The sequence below is a fragment of the Bufo gargarizans genome, chromosome 3 (genome assembly GCF_014858855.1).
Source record: "Bufo gargarizans isolate SCDJY-AF-19 chromosome 3, ASM1485885v1, whole genome shotgun sequence".
NCBI lineage: Eukaryota > Metazoa > Chordata > Amphibia > Anura > Bufonidae > Bufo > Bufo gargarizans.
Genome location: NC_058082.1, coordinates 372,799,666 through 372,826,525, shown reverse-complemented (window position 1 = coordinate 372,826,525; position 26,860 = coordinate 372,799,666). Strand labels below are relative to the sequence as shown.

Sequence of the window (26,860 nt, the reverse complement as noted above, 5' to 3'; positions counted from 1 at the left end):
ACTAAACAATTTTTTTTTTTTTGGGTACTTATAATCCCTATCCTGCGATATAGCTATACATTATGTTATTAATAATTTTCGTTCTGTAGATATGTCAAAAAACATACTTTTATAATATGCAAATTACCTGTCTACCAGCAAGTAGAACGAAAATGATTAATAACATAATGTATAGCTATATAGCAGAATAGGGATTAGAAGTACCCAATAAAAAAATTAATTTGTTTAGTGGGGTGACAGAATCTTGTATTTAACATCTCCAGTGCATAATGAGTTCTAAATATTCATGAGGTCATGTCTTTCCCCACTCACCTGCTGCTGATTTTATATGGAAAAAACTGTTAGGCCTCATGCACACGACCATGCCATTTTTTGCGGTCCGCAAACAGTTGATCAGCTAAAAACAGAAGCCGCCCGTGTGCCTTCCGCAGTTTGTGGAACCAGCGACCCATTGTAGTAAAGTCTTTTCTTGTCTGCAAAACGGACAAGAATAGGACATGCTATATTTTTTGGGCGGGGCCACAGAACGGTGCAATGGATGCGGATAGCAGACGGAGGGTCCGCACCTGAGGCGCAAAAAATGTGGCTCGGATGCGGACCACAAAGACGGTCATGTGCATGAGGCCTAAGTCAGAGGCAGGTAGGTGGGAAGAGCCGTGAGCTTATGAATATGGGGACTCATTGGCGTGCACTGGAGTTGTTAGGTATTAAAAGTGAGAGCAGCAGAAAACTGAGGACTTATTCCCTTTAGGGTCTATTCACACGTCCGCAAAATAGGTCCACATCCGTTCCGCAATTTTGCGAAACAGGTGCGGACCTATTCATTTTCAATAGGGCCGGAATGTGCTGTTCGCATCAGCGGATCCGCACTTACGGATCTGTACTTTAGTTCCACAAAAAAATTGACCATATCCTATTCTTGTCCGCAATTGTGGACAAGAAGAGGCATTTTCTTTGAGAGTGCTGGCGATGTGCGGTCCGCAAAATGCAGAACGCACATTGCAGGTGTCTGTGTTTTGCAGATCCACAAAACACATATGGACGTGTGACTGGACCCTTAAAGGAATCACTGTCCTATTGCAGGATGGAATACAAATCACCTGACATCATGTGAAACTAGCTGTTCAGGTAGTTGGCAGACAGTAATGCTTTACTATGAGAGTTGTGTTTAAAAATCCCCTTTCTTATTCAGTAATATGGTGGTTGCGCTAAAGGAATTGTCCATTCGTGGAGATTTTCGAACAACGGTGGAGTATTTGATAAAACTTCTTGAGACTGATAGCTTTCAGCAGAATAGAATCGACACAGGCTGGCTGGACAGACTGATCTCTGAAAAAGTGCAGGTAATAGCATTTTTAAGGGATTTTGTTTGCCTTTTTGATTGCTATCATAAATTAATTAACATGGCTCTGCTCACTTACACATTTGATGCTTGATGGTCATCTTCGATGGTAAGAATTATAAATAGGATCAAAACAAGGATGTGAAAAGAGCCCAAGACTTATTTTAAATGAATATGGGGACTCATTGGCGTGCAGTTAAGACAAGAGCGTAGAGGATAAATCTCTTATCGCTGGGGCTTTGACCACTGAGGCATGCTCCCTGTTTGAATGGAGCAGCGGACCCTCATGCGTGTTCCTAGCATCATTCAACTTAATGGGACTGCGGAGGTAGCTGAGTAGAAGCGCTTGGCTATCTCTGGCAAATTCCATAGAGCTGAAGGAAGTGAACATGCGCATGCCCCCATTTTCATTATAGGTCGAAGGGTTTTTACAAGATAAGCAACAATTTGGCCAAGGAGATGGGAATGCCACAAAATGATTAAAAACCCATTACTCACCTGAAAATTCCTCTGCTGTTCCAGTGCCACCGCTCTGGTTGTCCCTGTTGGTGTTTGTTTAATGTCCAGCAGCAATAATTTGCCCAGCTAACCATGTGATCATGGCATTGCGTCCTTACCCTCAGCCGTATACAGCATGAAAACACTAGTGGTAGTGTTGTTTTTCTGGCATCCCCTCCTTCTTTGGTAAAATTTTTGATGATCCCAGGAAAACCACATTAGATTATTTTTTTTTTTATAACTTTGTAATGTGATCTTTTGTTCTGTACAGTATAAAGCTGGCCTGATTCTAAAACCTATTTCGATTTGCATTTGTCCAATATTTTGCAGTGATAGACTTGGACAGAACATAGCATGTCTTAAACATTCTCATTCAATATTGGTTTCCTAGGCTGAACGTCCAGACACAATGCTTGGAGTTGTATGTGGAGCATTGCATGTGGCTGATGTGAACCTTAGAAATAGTGTCTCCAACTTCCTGCACTCATTGGAAAGGTACATTTTGAACACCTTGAATAGAATAATACAAATGAAGAAAATACATTAGCAGTGGAGTCTAAGATAAATGTAATTCTAAAAAGTCGTCTTAAAGTAAAACAACAAAGCCAAGTGATATTTGTAAAAAAGCAATATATCTGAAACCACCCCATGGACGTCAAAGGACACTGCTGCAGATCACCAGCTATCTGCAAACACCTGACTGGAGGTTTCTGGGCTTACAGTGGGACATTGAGACACCTTTATCATTTAAATATATTACTATATACACTTATTTTTATTTTTTTTTGTGTTTTTGCATTGTACACATTTTGAGCTACTTGTTCTTTATAAAAAAATAGCCCCTTTTTATGCACATCCTTGAGATTCTCTAGTAGCATGCTATGTGTTTTTACTGTGTTCCTTATATCTGATCTTATAAACACTCATATCTCAATTCTAATCTTACCGATAAGAATGTGGCTTAAATAATTGTTTTTGAGCTATTAGCAATTTAGAGATAAGGGTTATTAGATGACCCGTACAACGTGGTATTATTTAAAAAGTTTCTGTCACCAGATTTGACATTAGCGATGTGCCAATGTCAGCTAAACCTCACTAGCCTATTACTACTTTTATCTATGCCCCCGTTATGCCAGAAATCTAATTTTTACAATATGCTAATTAGCCCCTAAGAGCTCCTAGAGGCTCCGTTCTCCCACCTTTTTGTTGCCTCCCACCAAGTCCTGATTGACAGGGCCAGGCAGTGCTCGCATCTGTCTGCCAGCCCTGTGCTCTGGTGAAATCTCTCGCCGTTCAGCATTCGGCGTAGACGATCGGGACTTGGAGGGAGGTGACAAAGGTGGGAGAACGGAGCCTCTAGGAGCAGGAACAACGCCCCCCCCCACCCCTTCCCTGCTCCTAGAGGGTAATTAACATATTGTAAAAGTTAGATTTCTGGCGTAACGGGGGTATAGATAAAAGTAGGAATAGGCTAGTGAGGTTTAGCTGACATTATCTGACCCTTAATAGGGTTAAATTTGGTGACAGAAACCCTTTAAATATGTTAAACATAAAAAATGAGATTTAAAGAATTTTTCATACTTTTCATTTTCCATATCAATATTTATACTTGAACAAAAAACATAAAATCCTGTAATTTTCACACTAGCACAGCCTAACAATAGGTGCCACTTATTGGTCTGTACAGATCACTTTACTGCACTTAACTGCTTATCTGTACATAAAGGTGATATCATTACAGGCAGGATTAGAATGACAGATAAGACAGGATACACCATTCACAATAGGTGATTGTCAAAGCTTATCTATTCTTTCCTTGTACAATGACCTCTGCACAGGCCACAGAGCTTGCCCAGAAAACTCTTCTATAGAAGTAAATGAGGTCCCCTCCTGACCATTGTGTCTATGGCTCATGGTGATAATGTTCAGTTAACAGAATAAGGCTACTTTCACACTAGCGTTCGGGCGGATCCGTTCTGAACGGATCCGCTCATATTAATGCAGACGGAGGCTCCGTTCAGTACGGATCCGTCTGCATTAATAACTTTAAAAAAATTCGCAAGTGCGCAAGTAGCCTGCGCGGATCCGTTCAGACTTTCAATGTAAAGTCAATGGGGGACGGATCCGCTTGAAGATTGAGCCATATGGTGACATCTTCAAGCGGATCCGTTCCCATTGACTTACATTGTAAGTCTGAACGGATCCGCACGCCTCCGCACGGCCAGGCGGACACCCGAACGCTGCAAGCAGCGTTCAGCTGTCCGCCTGTCCGTGCGGAGGCGAGCGGAGCGGAGGCTGAACGCCGCCAGACTGATGCAGTCTGAGCGGATCCGCTCCATTCAGACTGCATCAGGGCTGGACGGCTGCGTTCGGGTCCGCTCGTGAGCCCCTTCAAACGGAGCTCACAAGCGGACACCCGAACGCTAGTGTGAAAGCAGCCTTAGGGCTCATGCACACAACCATATGCAAAATCATTTGAAAAAACAAAACGGAAGTTACTCTGTGTGCATTGCGTTTCTGTATGTCCATTCTGCAAAAAAATAGAACATGTGCTTTACGGGCAAGGATAGGACTTTTCTATTATGGGCCAGCTGTTCTGTTCTGCAAAATACGGAATGCACACGGACGTCCATATTTTTTGCGGATCCATGTTTTGCAGACTGCAAAATACATACGGTCATGTGCATGAGCCCTAAATCTGTAATCGGAAAATAAAGAGTTTATAAATAAACTATGGGGGTCATTTACGAACAGATATGTCACTTTTTGGCGTATGTCTGTAGCAGATTGCAATCTGTGAGTTTACCCTGCTCACATCAGGTCTAAAATGGGGCATGGCGTGGGCAGGGAAGGGGGTGGACCGGCAGGCCAGTCTCGGTTATCATTTTGCACACTTGGTTGCCGTAGAAAATTGTCTAATTCTACACCAGCAAGGGAGCTGGCGTACATTTAGACGGACAGTGGATATACCAAAGTAGGGCTGCAGCTAACGATTATTTGAATAATCGATTAGTTGCCGATTAATTTCTACGATTAATCGGGAAAAACGACAAAATTACAAAACAAAGAGGTTTATATGATTTTACTTGAAAAATTATGTTCAAAGGCCATATTAAAACAAATTGTGGACGACACTATTATGGGGTATCTGTGGACAACACTATTATGGGGTATCTGTGGACGACACTATTATGGGGAGGATCTGTGGATGGCGCTGTTATGGAGAGGGGGATCTGTGGGTGGCGCTGTTATGGAGAGGGGGATCTGTGGGTGGTGCTGTTATGGAGAGGTTGATCTGTGGGTGGCGCTGTTATGGAGAGGGGGATCTGTGGGTGGCGCTGTTATGGAGAGGGGGATCTGTGGGTGGCGCTGTTATGGAGAGGGGGATCTGTGGGTGGCGCTGTTATGGAGAGGGGGATCTGTGGGTGGCGCTGTTATGGAGAGGGGGATCTGTGGGTGGCGCGGTTATGGAGAGGGGGATCTGTGGGTGGCGCTGTTATGGAGAGGGGGATCTGTGGGTGGCGCTGTTATGGAGAGGGGGATCTGTGGGTGGCGCTGTTATGGAGAGGGGGATCTGTGGGTGGCGCTGTTATGGAGAGGGGGATCTGTGGGTGGCGCTGTTATGGAGAGGGGGATCTGTGGGTGGCGCTGTTATGGAGAGGGGGATCTGTGGGTGGCGCTGTTATGGAGAGGGGGATCTGTGGGTGGCGCTGTTATGGAGAGGGGGATCTGTGGGTGGCGCTGTTATGGAGAGGGGGATCTGTGGGTGGCGCTGTTATGGAGAGGGGGATCTGTGGGTGGCGCTGTTATGGAGAGGGGGATCTGTGGGTGGCGCTGTTATGGGCATAACAGTGCACAGATCCCCTCCCCATAGCAGTGCCATACACAGACCCCCCTCCCCATAACAGCCCCGGCCCCGCTGCTTAGTCGGACTAATCACTGCATCTTTATTTTACCTTACAATGACCCTCCAGTAACTGGCAGAGCGGACGGCGGCGTAACGTCACTTACTCACGTGACGCACCTGCTCCGCCCACTTTATGAATGAAGGAGGCGGAGCAGGTGCGTCACGTGAGTAAGTGACGTTACGCCGCCGTCCGCTCTGCCGGTTACTGGAGCGTCTTTTTGTAAAAGGTAAAATAAAGATGCAGTGACCGCCCGCCCGCATAGCAACGAATCGGCGATTAATCGATAACTGGATTCGTCGACAACGAATCCAGTTATCGATTATCGATTACATCGATTAATTGTTGCAGCCCTATACCAAAGTTATGTAAAGGCCTGTGCCTCTACATAAATTTGGCTCATCCACTGCCTGCTAAAGGGATATTAAGACTGCCGTCTAAAACTTAGGTCTTAATAAATGACCCCCTATATGTGTTGCTATCTTGTTTTAACTGGCAGATACAATTTTTGATCACACATTTCCTTTAACCTTTTATTCTGGTGAATATGCTTAATAAAGTCCAGTAGAAAAAAAATATTTTAAGACCAAAATGAGTAAAATGCAATTATAAAAAAAAATATGCCCCCAAAGGTGTATAGCCTTTTATCATTGGACAACTCTTTTTAGAAAGGTACCTTCTGATTTCTGTTGAGGATATTTCTGTACATGTTATGTTTCATAAGGAAATGTTTGTTAGTTGATTCAATCGTATTGGATGTCTGAAATATGAATCTTTCATTTTCTTACATTACAGAGGTCAAGTCTTAGCAGCACATACACTACTAAACTCTGTAGATGTGGAGCTAATCTATGAGGGGATGAAATATGTTCTTAAGGTAAATAATTGTTCTGCTCAGAAAACAATTGAATAGAATTTCATAAATCGTTTTTTAGTAAGTTGGAGAGTTTTTTTTTTTTTTTACATGAACCACAGTGAGTGCATCAGGTAATGACTTGAATAATTTTTCTTGCAATAAAGTTAAAGGGCATGCACAACGGAGTAAGGCGAGAGTTAATCATAATACAGCTCCTTATGGGGGTTGTATAATTTGTGCCTAAAATGACATTCACGCAACAGTGAAAAATAAATCATGCTTATGTTTTGACAATCGTTACATTTTTATTTTTTAACCTAACCCCCGGTAGTGTCCTCAGCATAAATAATGTCCCCCATAGTACCCCAGTATATATGTGTCCCCGCTTAGTGCTCTAAAATTGCATTAATGCAGCTTAAAATTCCAATTTTGATAAAAGGTTCAATATTCTAGGCTCAAAGTGTCACATTCTAGTCAGCTAATTAATCCTTACCCCCTGAGCAAAGGGTACCTCAAAATTGTGACTTTGGGGTTTCATAAGCTGTAAGCCATAATCATCCAAATTATAACAAATAAAGACTTGAAATATCTCGCTTTGCATGTAATGAGTCTATCACATGTGTTAGTTTCACCTTTTAACCACCGCCCATAGACTAAAAACGTCCGGGAGGTGGTTCTATATTTCTGAATGGACGTTCCTGAACGTGCAGCTGCTGATCGGGTTGCCCGCTGTCAGTGACAGCAGGGAAACCCTTAGAGAAGGCAGACCAGTGCCCAGGTGTCCCTGCCTTCTAGATCGCTGTATGCACAGCGCTCACGGAGCGCTGTGCATACAGAGCAGGAAGCGCTATGTGGTCATGTGAACGCCGGGACCGGAGAGTGCAGGAGCTGTGAGGTCTCTCAGAGACCTCTATCAGCCCTGCACTGAGGCTGTACAGCCACTCTGGGGGGTGTATTTCTCCTGTAACTGGGGCTACTTATGTCCCCCTTGTATGACCTTATGGGGGACGAAAAGTGTAAAATAAAAAAAAAAAATTGTGTTCAAAAAATAAAATAAAAAGTTTCACATGTAAAAAAAAAAAAAAATTGAAAAAAAAAAATTAATAATATATTTGGTATTGCCGCGTCCGTGGTCTGCTCTATAAATATATCACATGATCGACCCATTCCTATTAATGCCATAAAAAATAAATAACTGTCCAAAAAAGCCATTTTTGTCACCTTACTTTACGAAAAGTGCTACACCAAGGCGTATGTCCCACAAAATGGTAGCAATCAAACCGTCGCCTCATCCCGCAAAAAATGAGCCCCTACATAAGAAAATCTCTAAAAAAATAATAAAAAAAAAAAATTAAAAAAACTATAGCTTTTAGAACATGGACACATTAAAACATAATTTGTTTGTTTAAAAAATGCTATTATTGTGTAAAACTTAAATAAACAAGAAAAAGTATACAGTCGTGGCCAAAAGTTTTGAGAATGACACAAATATTAGTTTTCACAAAGTTTGCTGCTAAACTGCTTTTAGATCTTTGTTTCAGTTGTTTCTGTGATGTAGTGAAATATAATTACACGCACTTCATACGTTTCAAAGGCTTTTATTGACAATTACATGACATTTATGCAAATAGTCAGTATTTGCAGTGTTGGCCCTTCTTTTTCACGACCTCTGCAATTCGACTGGGCATGCTCTCAATCAACTTCTGGGCCAATTCCTGACTTATAGCAACCTATTCTTTCATAATCTCTTCTTGGATTTTGTCAAGAAAGAGAAAATGCATTGTTCTTCACCAAACTGTTGTTGGATTGTTGGAAGAAGTTGCAGTTGGAGGGTGTTTTGGTACCATTCTTTATTCATGGCTGTGCTTTTGGGCAAAATTGTGAGTGAGCCCACTCCCTTGGATGAGAAGCAACCCCACATATGAATGGTCTCAGGATGCTTTACTGTTGGCATGACACAGGACTGACGGTAGCGCTCACCTTTTCTTCTCCGGACAAGCCTTTTTCCTGATGCCCCAAACAATCGGAAAGAGGCTTCATCAGAGAATATGACTTTGCCCCAGTCCTCCGCAGTCCATTCACCATATTTTCTGCACCCCACAGTCGGACACACCCAGTGAGACACACACACACACACACACACTGGGAAGGGAATTAACCCTTCCACCACCAGGGAAGGGAAGACAGCAACTTAAAGGTGAATACAGGCAAATAAACCCCGTGCACATCAGACATACAAGTTGCCAGATGGAACCGCACGCACCACACAGCAAGCAGCCACGAAACAACTCGGGCTGCAATGCTGCCACATAAAAACTGTTGCCAGCGGCAACCACAGGTGAAGCAAAAACCAAAGCCCTCACCTGTGATTGACAACTAAACCAACACTGCTGACAACCGCATGCGGTGCAGGAGTCACGGTCATAGGCATGGCCGTGACGGATGTGCTCACACCTGCCTGATGCCATTCCTGAGCAAGCTCTGCTCTGGTGCCACTCCGATCCCGCAGCTGAATCCTCTTTAGGAGATGATCCTGGCACTTGCTGGACTTTTTTGGATGCCCTGAAGCCTTCTTAACAAGAATTGAACCTCTTTCCTGGAAGTTCTTGATGATCCTATAAATTGTTGATTGAGGAGCCACAATATCCTTGCCTGTGAAGCCATTTTTATGCAACGCAATGATGGCTGCACGCGTTTCTTTGCAGGTCACCATGGTTAACAATGGAAGAACAATGATTTCAAGCATCACCCTCCTTTTAAAAGGTCAAGTCTGCCATTTTAACCCAATCAGCTTGACATAATGATCTCCAGCCTTGTGCTTGTCAACATTCTCACCTGAGTTAACAAGACGATTACTGAAATGATCTCAGCAGGTCCTTTAATGACAGCAATGAAATGCAGTGGAAAGTTTTTTTTGGGATTAAGTTAATTTTCATGGCAAAGAAGGACTATGCAATTCATCTGATCACTCTTAATAACATTCTGGAGTATATGCAAATTGCTGTTATAAAAACTTAAGCAGCAACTTTTCCAATATTTATGTAATTCTCAAAACTTTTGGCCACGACTGTACATATTAGGTATCACCACATCCGTAACGATCTGCTCTATAAAAATGTCATTTGACCGAACCTCTCAGTTGAACACTGTAAAAATAAATAAAGAAATAAAAACTGTGCTAAAACAACCAATCTTTTGGTCACCTTGCCCCATAAAGTGTTATAATGAATGATCAAAAAATCATATGTACCCAAAAATAGCACCAATAAAACTGGCACTTTATCCTCTAGTTTCCAAAATGGGGTCACTTCTTGGGAGTTTCTACTGTATAGGTTGAAAGTAATGTCGTAAGTAATAAAGTGGTACAAAGAGGAGGTAGATTGCTACATGGCAAATTCCTAGGTCATTACATCATACATATTCTGTGTATCTCTTTGAGGAGAAATAGAATAGTGCCATCCGATGGTCAGAACCGCATCCAACGGATAGTAACTGCCTAGGACCACATGACCGTGGTTTTGCTCCACATCCGATCGGATTCTGACCCATTCAATGCAAAAGATGCGGACAGCACAGCGTGGGCTGTCTGTATCTGCACATCTGTTCTGTGGCACTGTAAAACAAAACAAAAATACAATTTTTTAAATAGAATACGTCCTATTTTTTGTCCTTTATTTATTTATTTTTTAAAAGACAAGAATAGGCAGTTTTAACAGAGGTCATGACAGTGATCTGCAAATTTTACTGCTCTCTGGCACAAAATGCATTAAATTGTTGTAGTAAATGTAAAACTTTAAACATTTTCTGCTGGACAGGGAAAAATTTGCCAGAAAAATATAGAAAATCCACTCCAACTAAGCCACAACAAAATGTAAAAATGATGGGCATTGCTCAGCAAATTGCATTTATCATGTAGACAGGGTTAATAAAAGGCACTTACTAATGTGTTGTCCATATTGCCTCCTTTGCTGGCTTGCAAATTTTTATATTTTTCTGTTGCATCATACGCTGCTCATATCCAGAGGTTATGACCACCCTGCAGTCTAGCAGTGGTGGCGATGCTTGCATACTGTAGGAAAAAACACAGGCCTCTCTGGACTAGCCACACATGGTCAGATGCTCCCATCCTGGTCTCCTTGTATCTGCGCTGCAATGACTGGAAACGAGCAGTGTATAATGCGATGGAAAAATGAATCAAGCCAGCAAAGGAGGTAATATGATAATCACAAAACGTTAGTAAGTGCCTTGTATTAACTTTCACTACTTGATAAATGCCATTTGCTGAAGTGAGACAACCCCTTTTAAATCCAGGATAAATTAAGTCACCCCTTAAAAAGGACCTTTTATTACGATAAAAAAAATCTAAACTAAGTATACAGACATGAAGGGCGGCGCCCAGGGATCTCCCTTCACTCCCTATCACTTACTATTATCCCTGGGCCCGGCTCCGTTCTCCCGGTATAGGCTCCGGTATCTTCAGATTTTCGGTTTAACCGGGAGGAGCCTGCTCTTGTTCTCCTGGGAGTCTCCTTCTCCCAGGCTGGAGTGCTGGCCAATCGCAGTGCTCAGCTCATAGCCTGAGAGGTTTTTTTTTCTCCCAGACTATGAACTGAGTGCTGCTATTGTTTCCCCGAAAATAAGACCTAGCCCTATTTTGCAGGGTTTTGGGAGTAGGGCTTAAATATAAGCCCTAGATGAACTTTATATTTATGGATTCAGCAGCGCAGAAACGCTCACTAATGGCTCCTGAGCTGCCAGGGCGGGCGGGCAGGACCTCGACACTCTCCTAGCTGATCGGAGGCAGGCAGGAGTTACGGTACAGCAGCGCAGGCTGCCAACACTTAGCCTTCAGTGAAGCCGCTAGCTCGCACATACATCGCTGGGCGGCTTCTCTACCCTGTACTGCTGCCAGCCCGCACGTTCTAACTTATCCCTGCACGTTCTAACTTACCCCTACCGTAGCTGAATGAGGCAGCAGGAGGATGTCCTTCTCCTCTCTGCTGCCTGGAGCTGGAGGTGCTGATTGATGGTGAGCGCGTCCTGCTCCCTCCCCCGCCTCCACCAATCGGCACCCTGTCATCTCTTGTGCCGGATCTCCCTGGTAACGTAGCATACACATTGCTGCCTAGGGGCTCAGGGACCAGAAAGAAATGTTGCATTGCCTGCCAGAGTACTGTACTGGTATCATACCGTAGTACTGTGCCACCCACTGTGATTATACTGTATTTGAATAAATGAGCCCTACCCTGATAATAAGCCCTAACCCTATTTTTGGAGAAACAAATTAATATAAGACCCTGTCTTATTTTCAGAGAAACATTGTATCTAGCTGTAATAATGCTAGGGTAGAGTTACTAAGCATGGCATTTCCTATGCCAGTCTTGGCAAAAAGTGCACTGGACTAAGATGCACTAAACTTAATTTGGTGCATCTTGTGGCATTCCGTGTGCCATAAATTGAAATCTACAGTATGCCAGCTCGGGGCTGGTGTAGATTTTGGCTATAATTTACTTCAGTTTCTAAGATAATTTACCGCCTCCACCTCCTCCCACTAAACAATCCACATTTAAAAAGTGTCAAGAAGCTCAAACTCCAAATTATAGGGCAAATAAGGAATGTGCCAGCATATGTGGCTTTTTTTGTAAATACTTTGAGAACATTGAAACGTTTAGACCTACTGGGTCTACATGTGGATTTTTGATTCTTTTGAGGATCAAGGGCACATTCGCGCAGCTGTTGTTTGGCCGTGCCTATATTGCAGCTCCCGCAAACAGTGGGTCCGCAATATACAGGCATCGGCCGTGTGCACCCCGCATCATGTATGCGGACCAAATCTGGAAGGTTGGTGCGGAATGGAGGCATGGAAGCACTAAGGACGGAACCAGACGGAAGCACTACATGTTCATTATCCAGAAAGTAAACATTTTGTTATGGTTCTAGTGGCACAATCTGGGTGTGCTTCAGAATATGGTCACATGAGCTCTGGACATGACACCACCTACATTTTCACATCAATTGCAAAGTTTATGTATAAAAGGAAGTTATTGATCAGATGATGGACTTCAAGATTATTTATTCCACTAAACCTCTTTTAACCCCTTAAGGACCCATGACGTACATGTGCGTCATATCTAGACGTGACTTAAAGGGACACTGACAGGCCCTATAAACATATTTGGTTATTCCTATGCAGTCATAGGTCTATTAAAGTGTATTCCGATGATATAAGAGTACTAGGGTGACCACATTTCCTAACTGCCGTTCAGGGACACTTACTTTCACAAGTGCATTTCGTCAAACTTATACTTGAGACTGGCAAAAACATATCTGCCTGTGCATTTTTCATGTGCCAGTAGCCAGAGTGCCCCCCCTATTATGTGCCAGTAGCCTCTTATGTGCAAGTCGCCTCCCCAATAATGTGCCAGTAGCCCCCCTATAAAGTGCCAGTAGCCCCCACCTTATGTGCCAGTAGCCCCCCTTATGTGCCAGCAACCCCCTCCTTATGTGCTAGAAGCCCCACTTATGTGCCAGTATTGTAATTTTTATATATATATATATATATATATATATATAACTTGTACTTACCTCCTCCTGGATGCAATGCAGGCCTCTTCCAGCCTGTGTCCTCGCTGGCTCAGGCGGCGCGATGACGTCATCGCGCCGACTGCATCGGCCTCTGATAGGCTGCCGGCCTAGTGCTTGCAGCCTATCAGAGGAACAGGGAGGGGACACACCTCTCCCTCCCCTGCCGGCTTCAGCAGCACAGACATTTGTATCGCCTTCCTGAGGACGGCGATACAGATGAGGCTGCTTTCACACTAGCGTTCGGGTTTCCGTTCGTGAGCTCCGTTTGAAGGAGCTCACGAGCGGACCCGAACGCAGCCGTCCAGCCCTGATGCAGTCTGAATGGAGGCGGATCCGCTCAGACTGCATCAGTCTGGCGGCGTTCAGCCTCCGCTCCGCTCGCCTCCGCACGGACAGGCGGACAGCTGAACGCTGCTTGCAGCGTTCGGGTGTCCGCCTGGCCGTGCGGAGGCGTGCGGATCCGTCCAGACTTACAATGTAAGTCAATGGGGACGGATCCGTTTGAAGATGCCACAATGTGGCTCAATCTTCAAGCGGATCCGTCCCCCATTGACTTTACATTGAAAGTCTGGACGGATCCGTCCCTAGGCTATTTTCACACTTAGCTTTTTTTAGCTAATATAATGCAGACGGATCCGTTCTGAACGGAGCCTCCGTCTGCATTATTATGGGCGGATCCGTTCAGAACGGATCCGCCCGAACGCTAGTGTGAAAGTAGCCTGACTTGTAGAGATGAGTGAGCGCTTCCACAATGGAAGCGCAGCGCTCCTCTCCTGCTGTGCCCTTCTGACAGCGCCCCGGGCAGCCGCCCGGTCCAAGAAACGGCCCTGGTCACAGCAGCGGTCGGCGGCTCTGGTCATTCCGGGACACTGCATTGTCCCGGAATGAGGGTTACCAGGACCCGGGACAGACTCTCCAAATGCGGGACTGTCCCAGGCGATCCGGGACACGTGGTCACCCTAAAGAGTACCCCCATGTCCGCATTTTAAACCATGTAAAAACAACTTTATATTCATCTGTCAATCATGTTCCTTTGTGCCCAAGGGGCGTTTTTTCTCCTACCTTTGTGCCCAGCCGCACCCCAACTGTAGTTTCCTACTGCCGCCCAGCTCATTATTATTCACTGCGCTGGGCGGCTTTTACTCTTCTCTCCGCCCTAACTGAGTTTCTTGTCTGGCGCAGGCGCATTAACAAACAGTATTTCTGCTGACATCAGCGCTCTGAAGCGCTGGATAGGAGTGACTGGGAGGAGAGATCCGCGGCAGGCACAGCAGGAGACACAGAGAGCATCCGCATAGAAGAATAAGGGATGCAGGCGCATTCAATTTCCGGCTTGTGAGGGTGCTGGATACAGGTATCCGGCCCATGCGCAGAAGGTCCGATTGAGGCCGATGCCCATAAGTTTCTATCGGGCATGCGCGGGATCTAACAGGATCGGGGACTGTAAAAGCCGCCCAGCGCAGTGAATAATAATGAGCTGGGCGGCGGTAGGAAACGACAGTTGGGGCACGACTGGGCACAAAGATAAAAGAAAAACCTCCCCTTGGGCACAAAGGAAGGTGATTGACAGATGAATATAAAGTTGTTTTTACATGGTTTAAAATGCGGACAGGGGGTACTCTTGTATCATTGGAATACACTTTAATAGACCTATGACTGAATAGTAATAACTAAATATGTTTATAGGGCCTTTAAGGTCCAGTGACTGCCAGGTTAAAGGGGTTGTCAGAGTTATGAAAAAAAATTAATATAGGACTGAAAATCTGATATGTAACTGAGCTAAGCAAGTTTTATGCAAAAAAAATAATATATATTTCCTAATTTCCCTGGTTCTTTTCTGGCACTTTGTTTACATGCAATAAAAACAATTGCTGCCCCTCCCCCTGCTCTGCTATGGGAGTGAATACAAGAGCTGCCCTGAGTGACATGTCTGACTGCTGGGAGACTCTGCAGCATGTTGTATGTGTAGGACTACAAGTCCCAGCTGTATAATGACACTGCTAAGGGAGTGAATATAAGTGCTGCCCTGAGTGACATGTCTGCCTGCTAGGAGACTCTGCAGCATGTTGTATGTGTAGGACTACAAGTCCCAGCTGTATAATGACACTGCTAAGGGAGTGAATACAAGAGCTGCCCTGAGTGACATGTCTGCCTGCTGGGAGACTCAGCAGCATGTTGTATGTGTTGGACTACATGTCCCATCTGTATAATGACACTGCTAAGGGAGTGAATACAAGAGCTTCCCTGAGTGACATGTCTGCCTGCTGGGAGACTCTGCAGCATGTGGTATGTGTAGGACTACATGTCCCATCTGTATAATGACACTGCTAATACACACAGGATCTTCCCCCTACCTTCTTGTGCAATGTTCTCTCTAGTATGTATTGTCTCTTCACTGCCTGCAGAGCTGTGCAGCTGAAGGGGTTAAGAATCCCAGCAGAGAGTAGACGACAGTGAAGGGGGCGTGGCCAGCACAGTGACGTCTCGTTTACAGGCTTGTAAACGACCTTTATCAGAGCAGGGAGAGAATCTGACATCACAGGTCATGTGACCCTCAGTGAAATCTGAGAAACCAGCTGCGATTGGCCAGCGCTACAGCAGAACAAGGGCATACCCCGCCTACTATAACTTAGTGACCGAAGATACCGGAGGGCATAGCAGGAGAACGGAGCGGCGCCCAGGGATAATAGTAAGTGCAGTGAGATCCCCGGTCGCCGCTCTCCATGTCTGTATAGTTAGTTCACATTGTCAGGATCGGTGAAAGGTCCTCTTTAAGGTTAAAAATGGCAGGGTCCTGAAGGGGTTAAAACAATCCACTATTGAGTGTGTTTGTGGTTCTGTAGCAAAAAGTTTAATAGGAAACTATAAAATAAACATCCTTTTGTTTACAGATTGAATAATTGACAACCCTCCTAATGTTAATGTAAGAAATCTTTAAATTTGATCTCAGCACAATTTAGTGATAACTTCATCTATTCATTCACATAAATATATATCCATTGTGGCAAATACTATACCCCTGAAGGCCTACTGATTTATTTTTATTTTTTTAAGAAAGTAGCAACACAGAACTAGTCATTTTTAGAACCGAAAACTCAATGATTGGTGACATTTTTAGTGCTAACATAGTAGACAGTAGGTCTGTACACAGTAGTATCCTTTACTCAGAATTGTTCAGGCTAAATAGTTGTATGATTTATATTTGGAGTCATGTTTTTATACTTGGTGTATCTAATGTTTTTTTTTTTTTTTTTTTGTTTAAAAAAAATAAATATATAATTCCAGGTTACACGTCAGTCTCCAAATTCCTATGTTGTAATAATGAACAACTCCTGCGTAGAAGTAGATGTGCACAGACTGAGTGATGGTGGTCTCCTCTTATCCTATGATGGCAGCAGCTATACAACCTATATTAAAGAAGAAATTGACAGGTTCTACATTGTTTTTGTATTTACTTTCTCTGCCTAATGTGGTTATGTCATGATTGATGTAAAAATGAAAATATGACATGATATAGTACTAAGCAATGCCTTTTTAACAAAGCTAGAATCAGCCCTGTACCTCACATGAGTCCAGAGATCTCCACATTGACTGCTCCAATTGCTCTGGTAGACTGTCTTCAACCTCGCAGCTCAGGGGGCTTTCCTTCTGCAGCTATCTCCCTGTAACTGCCACAGCTTCTAACAACATATGGTTTGTGGCAGTTTAAGAATTTCACACTAGCGTTTTTACTGGATCCAGCAGGGTTCAGCCAAAACACTTCCATTGCTGATAATACAACCATCTGCATCTGTTATGAATGGATCCGATTGTTTCATCTTTAACATTGCCAAGACGGACCCGTCATGAACGCCATTTAAAGTCAATGGAGGACGAATCAATTTTCTATTGTGTCAGAGAAAACTGATGTGTCCCCATTGATTTGCATTGGGGGTCATGCCAGATCTGTCTTGCTCCGCATCCCAGGATGGAAAGCAAACTACAACATGTTGCGGTTTGCTCTCCGGTATGGCAACACAACTAAACGGAACGGAAAGCATTTTGGATCATTCCGTTCGGTTCAGTTTTGTCCCCATTGACAATGAATTTTTTTTTTTAATCCACAATTGGAAAAAACCTGTCAGATGCAGCTGCACATTTTGTGAACAGCCATCAAGGCAACACATAGACCTTGCAGATGAAAACCATTGAAAGGGGTTACCAGCCCAAAAGAAAAGGTAATTGGAGACCAGCCCTGCTGAGGCTTGAGGCGTACTGAATCCTCGCCATGGGGAGCAGGTCTCCTAATGGAATGAACCTTAAAGGGGTATTCCCATCCCAGACAATGGAGGCATATCACTAGGATATGCCCCCCATTGTCTGATAGGTGTGGGTCCCACCTCAGCGACCCGCATTTACATTGAGAACGGAGCAGGGAAGGGGACAGAGCGCTACTCTGCTATTTCTGTCTGTTCCATAGAAATGAATAGGAGAAGTGGCCGCAAGTGCGGTGCACACCTATTCACTTGTATGGGGAAAGCGCTTGGTGGTGGCCTGACCCAGGGAAACCTGGGGTCCATCCATCACTCTCCCCACTTTCTCGGCCAGGGGTGGGACCCACACCAATGGGGGCATATCCTAGTGATATGCCCTCATAGTCTGTGATGGGAATACCCCTTTAAGACTGATTTTGCCATACCTATATTGATTTGCTTACTCGCATTGCATTTTGCTTCCTTTCCAAATGTACATTCTGCCACACGTCTGCATTTGGCTTGGTATATTATATTACTCATTTATTAAAATGTGTCCATTCCAGCTCTATTCTATCCATACCAGAGTTTCTTACTGCTTTTCCCGGGGATAAATAGATAATGGGATAGATCTATGTACTGACACCTGATAGATTTTTACATAGTAATTATATCTCCCCTCAGTCGTCTTTTTTCTAAAGTAAATAACCCTAATGTTGATAATCTTTCAGGGTACTGTAGTTGCCCCATTCCAGTTACTTTAGTTGCCCTCCTCTGTACCCTCTCTAGCTCTGCTATCTCTACCTTGTTCACAGGAGCCCAGAACTGTACACAGTACTCCATGTGTGGTCTGACTAGTGATTTTGTAAAGTGGTAAGACCATTATCTTATTGGCCTTGGCAGCAGCTGCCTGACACTGGTTTTTACAGCTTATTTTGCTGTTCACAAAAATTCCTAGGTCGTTTTCCATGTCGGTGTTACCCAGTATTTTACCATTTAGTATGTACTGGTGACTTGCATTATTCCTTCCCATGTGCATAACTTTACATTTGTCAGTGTTAAACCTCATCTGCCACTTCTCTGCCCAAGCCTCTAATCTATCCAGATCCATCTGTAGCTGTATATTGTCCTCTTCTGTGTCAATCACTTTATACAGATTAATGTCATCTGCAAAAACTGATTTTACTGTGCAAGCCTTCTACAAGATCATTAATTAATTTTGAAGAGAATCATTAATTTTGAAGAGAATCAGGCCCAATACATTGAGGTACTCTGCTAGTGACCCAATCTGAGTGTGTACCATTAATAACCACCCTCTGTTTTCTATCATTGAGCCAGTTACTTACCCACTTACAGACGTTTTCTCCCAGTCCAAGCATTCTCATTTTATATACTAACCTTTCATGTGGTACAGTGTCAAATGTTTTGGAGAAGTCCAGATATATGAAATCCATTGATTCGCCGTGGTGAAGTCTAGAACTTGCCTCCTCATAGAAACTGATAAAATTTGTTTGACATGACCGATCCCTCATGAAGCCATGCTGATTTGGCGTTATTCGCTTATTTTCATTGAGGTGCTCCAAGATAGCATGTCTTAGAAAGCATCCAAACAGTTTACCCACAACAGATGTTAAACTTACCGGCGTATAGTTTCCGGGCTTTGTTTCTGGACCCTTTTTTAATATTGGCACCACATTTGCTATGCGCCAATCCTGTGGAACACTCCCTGTCAGTATAGAGAATATCTGATTGAATTGCTCGAACACTGTTAATTATGCCCTGCTGGGAGGATCCGGAGTAGAGGATGAGGGTGGTAGTGGCTCTCGGCTTACAGTGGCTATCTTCTCGCTGTTTCTATCCTGTCACCGTTACTCCCCAGGGCCGGGGCACTGACTGGAGGGCACACCCTTTCTTCTCTCAGGGCATGCCCTGGATCTGGGAACTTCTGTCTGATGGTAGTTGGGGTTCCCATGATATTAAGTGTGTGTGTGTGCAAGGCAGTATGTGGAGTGTAATTACCAGTGTATGTTGCAGGAGTCCGAGACCATGCCAGATGTACCAGAGTCATTGTTTAATGGAGTGCAAAATAGGAGTAGTACATCCAACAATGGCAAAACGCAGTTCTAACTACACAATGCAGTTTTTCCCAGATTGTTGTATGGATTTAGGCAAGGATGGGAGGGTCTTCTCTCTCTGTCTCGAGTATTTTTCTGCAGAATCTATGTCGGGCAATCGTACTCTTGCAGAGGTGGCTGTAATGTCCATTGAAGGATACAGGATTTTAGAGATTCAACTAGCCAGGTTGTGTCAAAGTGTGAAGTGTCATAGCGTTGTCCCTCACTGCAGTAAAGTCTTAGCAGCTTTTGATAGTAGGTTAGCTTTCGATTTCAGATTCTAAGTTCTCTAGTTCTCTCCGCCTTCTGTAGATCATGCAGAGATCAGTGAGTCTCTGTAGCTTTCTGGACCTAAGTATAGGGAGCACATGAGCTTGGCTCTTTCTCTGAACTCCAGTATAGACTGACTTACGTTTAGGGGTCGGGCCAGCCCATAACTAACCTACTACCACGGGTGAGCAAGATATGTTAACCATGGCTGTGCCATCCATACATACAGTAGCTATACTGGGCACCATACCTATGACAATGCATAACAGTATATTACTTAACAATACATCACATAACAAACCATTTGCAGTTAAGCTTTGCTCCAGGGTACTACGCTTGAGCCTGACTCATTCATTTGCTAGCTATACAGCTATCAGCCACCAGGAAACGCCTGTCCAAAAACCAATCTCTAGGAGATGATCCAATTTTATTATTGTTAGATCAGCAATGAGTGTGCCATCACAGTACCACTCTTCCTACCTTTCTCTTTGCAGAAGTCTGATAAGTGCAACCTCCAACAGTTTCCTTATCTTTAGCATCTTTGCCTGACTACAACCTACCTGCTTCTTCAGTTTCTTCATCATGTGCTGCCATGTCATTTTTAGTTAATTACCTTAAGACTACAAACATGTAGCTCTTATGCTTCTTTCAACTTTTTTTCTGTGCGCTGGTTACTGAATTATTAACATTTATATTGCGTTCTCGCCATATGTAAATTATCTTTTTCACCGCAAGTGGGCTGTGGCTTGCTTCCTTTGTCAGTGTTGCTGTGTACTATTCCAGCCTCCTGCACCATGATTGATGCTGCCCCCCCCCCCCCCCCCCGTGCCCACATCATCCTGCTGCGTCTGGAAATTTTGTGCCGTACTCGCATAGGCACACTCTGAATCCTCTGATGATCCTGTGCTTGGGAGCAATGACGTCAGGCGGAGCAGTTTAATTTCATTTTGACAGTTCTATACTTTCTACTGGCATTCCTGCCTTGCTATCTATTTTTGTGTTGTAGCAGTGGAAGACTGTCACGTTTCCAGGTGTTGTAGAACGAAACAAAGAGCCATGCGCAGAGGTGGCAGCTTACTACCAGTTAAATCAGTCACAGTACAGCCAAGGATATACACTACGTGCAGAATTATTAGGCAAATGAGTATTTTGACCACATCATCCTCTTTATGCATGTTGTCTTACTCCAAGCTGTATAGGCTTGAAAGCCTACTACCAATTAAGCATATTAGGTGATGTGCATCTCTGTAATGAGAAGGGGTGTGGTCTAATGACATCAACACCCTATATCAGGTGTGCATAATTATTAGGCAACTTCCTTTCCTTTGGCAAAATGGGTCAAAAGAAGGACTTGACAGGCTCAGAAAAGGCAAAAATAGTGAGATATCTTGCAGAGGGATGCAGCACTCTTAAAATTGCAAAGCTTCTGAAGCGTGATCATCGAACAATCAAGCGTTTCATTCAAAATAGTCAACAGGGTCGCAAGAAGCATGTGGAAAAACCAAGGCGCAAAATAACTGCCCATGAACTGAGAAAAGTCAAGCGTGCAGCTGCCAAGATGCCACTTGCCACCAGTTTGGCCATATTTCAGAGCTGCAACATCACTGGAGTGCTCAGAAGCACAAGGTGTGCAATACTCAGAGACATGGCCAAGGTAAGAAAGGCTGAAAGACGACCACCACTGAACAAGACACACAAGCTGAAAAGCCAAGACTGGGCCAAGAAATATCTCAAGACTGATTTTTCTAAGGTTTTATGGACTGATGAAATGAGAGTGAGTCTTGATGGGCCAGATGGCTGGATTGGTAAAGGGCAGAGAGCTCCAGTCCAACTCAGACGCCAGCAAGGTGGAGGTGGAGTACTGGTTTGGGCTGGTATCATCAAGGATGAGCTTGTGGGGCCTTTTTTGGTTGAGGATGGAGTCAAGCTCAACTCCCAGTCCTACTGCCAGTTTCTGGAAGACACCTTCTTCAAGCAGTGGTACAGGAAGAAGTCTGCAAGGTAAGAAAAACATGATTTTCATGCAGGACAATGCTCCATCACACGCGTCCAAGTACTCCACAACGTGGCTGGCAAGAAAGGGTATAAAAGAAGAAAATCTAATGACATGGCCTCCTTGTTCACCTGATCTGAACCCCATTGAGAACCTGTGGTCCATCATCAAATGTGAGATTTACAAGGAGGGAAAACGGTACACCTCTCTGAACAGTGTCTGGGAGGCCGTGGTTGCTGCTGCACACAATGTTGATTGTGAACAGATCAAAACACTGACAGAATCCATGGATGGCAGGCTTTTGAGTGTCCTTGCAAAGAAAGGTGGCTATATTGGTCACTGATTTGTTTTTGTTTTGTTTTTGAATGTCAGAAATGTATATTTGTGAATGTTGAGATGTTATATTGGTTTCACTGGTAAAAATAAATAATTGAAATGGGTATATATTAGTTTTTTGTTAAGTTGCCTAATAATTATGTACAGTAATAGTCACCTGCACACACAGATATCCCCCTAAAATAGCTAAAACTAAAAACAAACTAAAAACTTCTTCCAAAAATATTCAGCTTTGATATTAATGAGTTTTTTGGGTTCATTGAGAACATGGTTGTTGTTCAATAATAAAATTAATCCTCAAAAATACAACTTGCCTAATAATTCTGCACTCCCTGTAGACTTCTATTTGAGATCTAGTTGCTGCTTCCACATCTTACTAACATTTTACATTAACTGTCAATCAACCATAGGCACTGTCCATTCACAGTAGCAATATATACATGCAGGGCTGGCTCCAGGTTCATGTGGGCACTTGGGCAATAAATCCCAGCCCAGTGGGCCCCCTTGAGGCATTTTTTTATATTTACATGTCCCCCTGTGGCTCCCACACCGTATAATGACCCCCAGTGGCCCTCCATTCAGAATAAAGACCCCCACTTGCCCACAATTCAGAATAATGACCCCCCCAGTGGATGGGGCACTGGGGGTCATTATACTGTTTGGGGGGTCATTATACTGAATGGAGGGTAATTCACTAACCACAGCTCATCTCCCTAGCTCCTTCTCTCGTCAGGCCTGCTGCAGCATTGAGACACGTTATGACGTCACAGCTGGGCTGTGCCTGGAGGAGAGAAGGAGCTGTGCAGAGATGTAGCTTGAACTCGCTGGGCTCCACAGCAAACTTAAGTACACCCTCCCTTCCCCCCCCTCCCATTCAGTGGTTTTACATCACGTTTTTTCCTATCGGTTTGATGTATTTAAATGTGTAGCATACCAAGTTTTTCTATCCTGCAGAGTCCAGTAAAAACATTCTTACGTTAATGTTTTTTTGTTGTTTTTTTTTTTCAATGGAACTCTATAGTGAACAGCTGCCGAAGTTTGGCTTCAGTCTGAGGCATCTGTTAATGTATACAGTTTTGTTATACATTAACCACTTCAACCCCCTAGCTGAAACCCCCTTAATGACCAGGCCACTTTTTACACTTCTGCACTACACTACTTTCACTGTTCATTGCTCGGTCATGCAACTTACCACCCAAATGAATTTTACCTCCTTTTCTTCTCACTAATAGAGCTTTCATTTGGTGGTATTTCATTGCTGCTGACATTTTTACTTTTTTTGTTATTAATCGAAATTTAACAATTTTTTTTGCAAAAAAAATGACATTTTTCACTTTCAGCTGTAAAATTTAGCAAAAAAAAAACCACATCCATATATAAATTTTTCGCTAAATTTATTGTTCTACATGTCTTTGATAAAAAAAAATGTTTGGGGAAAAAAATAAAAATGGTTTGGGTAAAAGTTATAGCGTTTACAAACTATGGTACAAAAATGTGAATTTCCGCTTTTTGAAGCAGCTCTGACTTTCTGAGCACCTGTCATGTTTCCTGAGGTTCTACAATGCCCAGACAGTAGAAAACCCCCACAAATGACCCCATTTCAGAAAGTAGACACCCTAAGGTATTCGCTGATGGGCATAGTGAGTTCATAGAACTTTTTATTTTTTGTCACAAGTTAGCAGAAAATGATGATTTTTTTTTTTTTTCTTACAAAGTCTCATATTCCACTAACTTGCGACAAAAAATAAAAAATTCTAGGAACTCGCCATGCCCCTCACGGAATACCTTGGGGTGTCTTTCCAAAATGGGGTCACTTGTGGGGTAGTTATACTGCCCTGGCAATTTAGGGGCCCAAATGTGTGAGAAGTACTTTGCAATCAAAATGTGTAAAAAATGGCCTACGAAATCCGAAAGGTGCACTTTGGAATATGTGCCCCTTTGCCCACCTTGGCTACAAAAAAGTGTCACACATGTGGTATCGCCGTACTCAGGAGAAGTTGGGGAATGTGTTTTGGGGTGTCATTTTACATATAACCATGCTGGGTGAGAGAAATATCTTGGCAAAAGACAACTTTTCCAATTTTTTTATACAAAGTTGGCATTTGACCAAGATATTTTTCTCACCCAGCATGGGTATATGTAAAATGACACCCCAAAACACATTCCCCAACTTCTCCTGAGTATGGCGATACCACATGTGTGACACTTTTTTTGCAGCCAAGGTGGGCAAAGGGGCACATATTCCAAAGTGCACCTTTCGGATTTCGCATGCCATTTTTTACACATTTTGATTGCAAAGTTCTTCTCACACATTTGGGCCCCTAAATTGCCAGGGCAGTATAACTACGCCACAAGTGACCCCATTTTGGAAAGAAGACACCCCAAGGTATTCCGTGAGGGGCATGGCGAGTTCCTAGAATTTATTTTTTGTCGCAAGTTAGTGGAATATGAGACTTTGTAAGGAAAAAAGAAAAAAAAAGAAAAATCATCATTTTCCGCTAACTTGTGACAAAAAATAAAAAATTCTAGGAACTCGCCGTGCCCCTCACGGAATACCTTGGGGTGTCTTCTTTCTAAAATGGGGTCACTTGTGGCGTAGTTATACTGCCCTGGCAATTTAGGCGCCCAAATGTGTGAGAAGTACCTTGCAATCAAAATGTGTAAAAAATGGCCTGCGAAATCCGAAAGGTGCACTTTGGAATATGTGCCCCTTTGCCCACCTTGGCTGCAAAAAAGTGTCAGACATCTGGTATTGCCGTACTCAGGAGAAGTTGGGGAATGTGTTTTGGGGTGTCATTTTACATATACCCATGCTGGGTGAGAGAAATATCTTGGCAAAAGACAACTTTTCCCATTTTTTTTTTAATACAAAGTTGGCATTTGACCAAGATATTATCTCACCCAGCATGGGTATATGTAAAATGACACCCCAAAACACATTCCCCAGTACGGTGTACGGTGATACCACATGTGTGACACTTTTTTGCAGCCTAGATGCGCAAAGGGGCCCAAATTCCTTTTAGGAGGGCATTTTTAGACATTTGGATCCCAGACGACTTCTCACGCTTTAGGGCCCCTAAAAAGCCAGGGCAGTATAAATACCCCACATGTGACCCCACTTTGGAAAGAAGACACCCCAAGGTATTCAATGAGGGGCCTGGCGAGTTCATCGAATTTTTTTTTTTTTGCATAAGTTAGCGGAAATTGATTTTTTTTTTTTTGTTTTTTTCTCACAAAGTCTCATATTCCGCTAACTTAGGACAAAAATTTAAATCTTTCATGGACTCAATATGCCCCTCAGCAAATACCTTGGGGTGTCTTCTTTCCGAAATGGGGTCACATGTGGGGTATTTATACTGCCCTGGCTTTTTAGGGGCCCTAAAGCGTGAGAAGAAGTCTGGAATATAAATGTCTAAAATTTTTTACGCATTTGGATTCCGTGAGGGGTATGGTGAGTTCATGTGAGATTTTATTTTTTGACACAAGTTAGTGGAATATGAGACTTTGTAAGAAAAAACAAACAAAAAAAATATACATATATTTCCGCTAACTTGGGCCCAAAAAATGTCTGAATGGAGCCTTACAGGGGGGTGATCAATGACAGGGGGGTGATCAATGACAGGGGGGTGATCAGGGAGTCTATATGGGTGATCACCCCTCTGTCATTGATCACCCCCCTGTAAGGCTCCATTCAGACGTCCGTATGATTTTTACGGATCCATGGATACATGGATCGGATCCGCAAAACACATGCGGACGTCTGAATGGAGCCTTACAGGGGGGTGATCAATGACAGGGGGGTGATCAATGACAGGGGGTGATCAGGGAGTGTATATGGGTGATCACCCCTCTGTCATTGATCACCCCCCTGTTAGGCTCCATTCAGACGTCCGCATGTGTTCTGCGGATCCGATCCATGTATCCATGGATCCGTAAAAATCATACGGACGTCTGAATGGAGCCTTACAGGGGGGTGATCAATGACAGGGGGGTGATCAATGACATGGAAGTGATCAGGAAGTCTATATGCGTGATCACCCCCTTGTCATTGATCACCCCCCTGTAAGGCTCCATTCAGACGTCCGCATGTGTTTTGCGGATCCGATCCATGTATCCTTGGATTCGTAAAAATCATACGGACGTCTGAATGGAGCCTTACAGGGGGGGTGATCAATGACAGGGGGGGGGTGATCAATGATGGGGGTGATCAATGACAGGGGGGTGATCAGGGAGTCTGTATGGGGTGATCAGGGGTGATCAGTGGTTCATAAACGGTTAATAAGTGACATGGGGGGTGTAGTGTAGTGTAGTGGTGTTTGGTGCTACTTTAGTAAGCTGCCTGAGTCCTCTGGTGGTCGATCCAAAACAAAAGGGACCACCAGAGGACCAGGTAGCAGGTATATTAGACGCTGTTATCAAAACAGCGTCTAATATACCTGTTAGGGGTTAAAAAAATCACATCTCCAGCCTGCCAGCGAGCAATCGCCGCTGGCAGGCTGGAGATCCACTCGCTTACCTTCAGTTCCTGTCAGCGCGCGCGCCTGTGTGCGCGCGTTCACAGGAAATCTCGGCTCTTGCAGGAGGACGCGTATATGCGTCCACCCAGAAGAGCAGGGCCGCCGCCAGGACGCAATCCTGCGTACGGCGGTCCTGAGGTGGTTAAACGGATGGCAAAAATGTGATGAGGACCCAGCCTTAGTGTCAGAATAAGCACTAGTACACAGTAGGG

The 26,860-nt window shown here is 43.8% G+C and overlaps 1 protein-coding gene across 3 annotated transcripts in view; it reads left to right on the top strand.

Annotated features, from left to right (window-relative positions):
* The window catches only part of ACACA (acetyl-CoA carboxylase alpha), a 932,629-nt gene that overhangs the window by 132,770 nt on the left and 772,999 nt on the right, over window positions 1-26,860 (top strand). For all 3 annotated transcript variants that reach the window (XM_044288111.1, XM_044288112.1, XM_044288113.1), the window contains exons 14-17: window positions 1,193-1,343; window positions 2,232-2,335; window positions 6,541-6,622; window positions 16,472-16,617. In XM_044288111.1, the coding sequence (XP_044144046.1) occupies window positions 1,193-1,343; window positions 2,232-2,335; window positions 6,541-6,622; window positions 16,472-16,617 (483 nt within the window). The remainder of the gene's footprint in view (window positions 1-1,192; window positions 1,344-2,231; window positions 2,336-6,540; window positions 6,623-16,471; window positions 16,618-26,860) is intronic.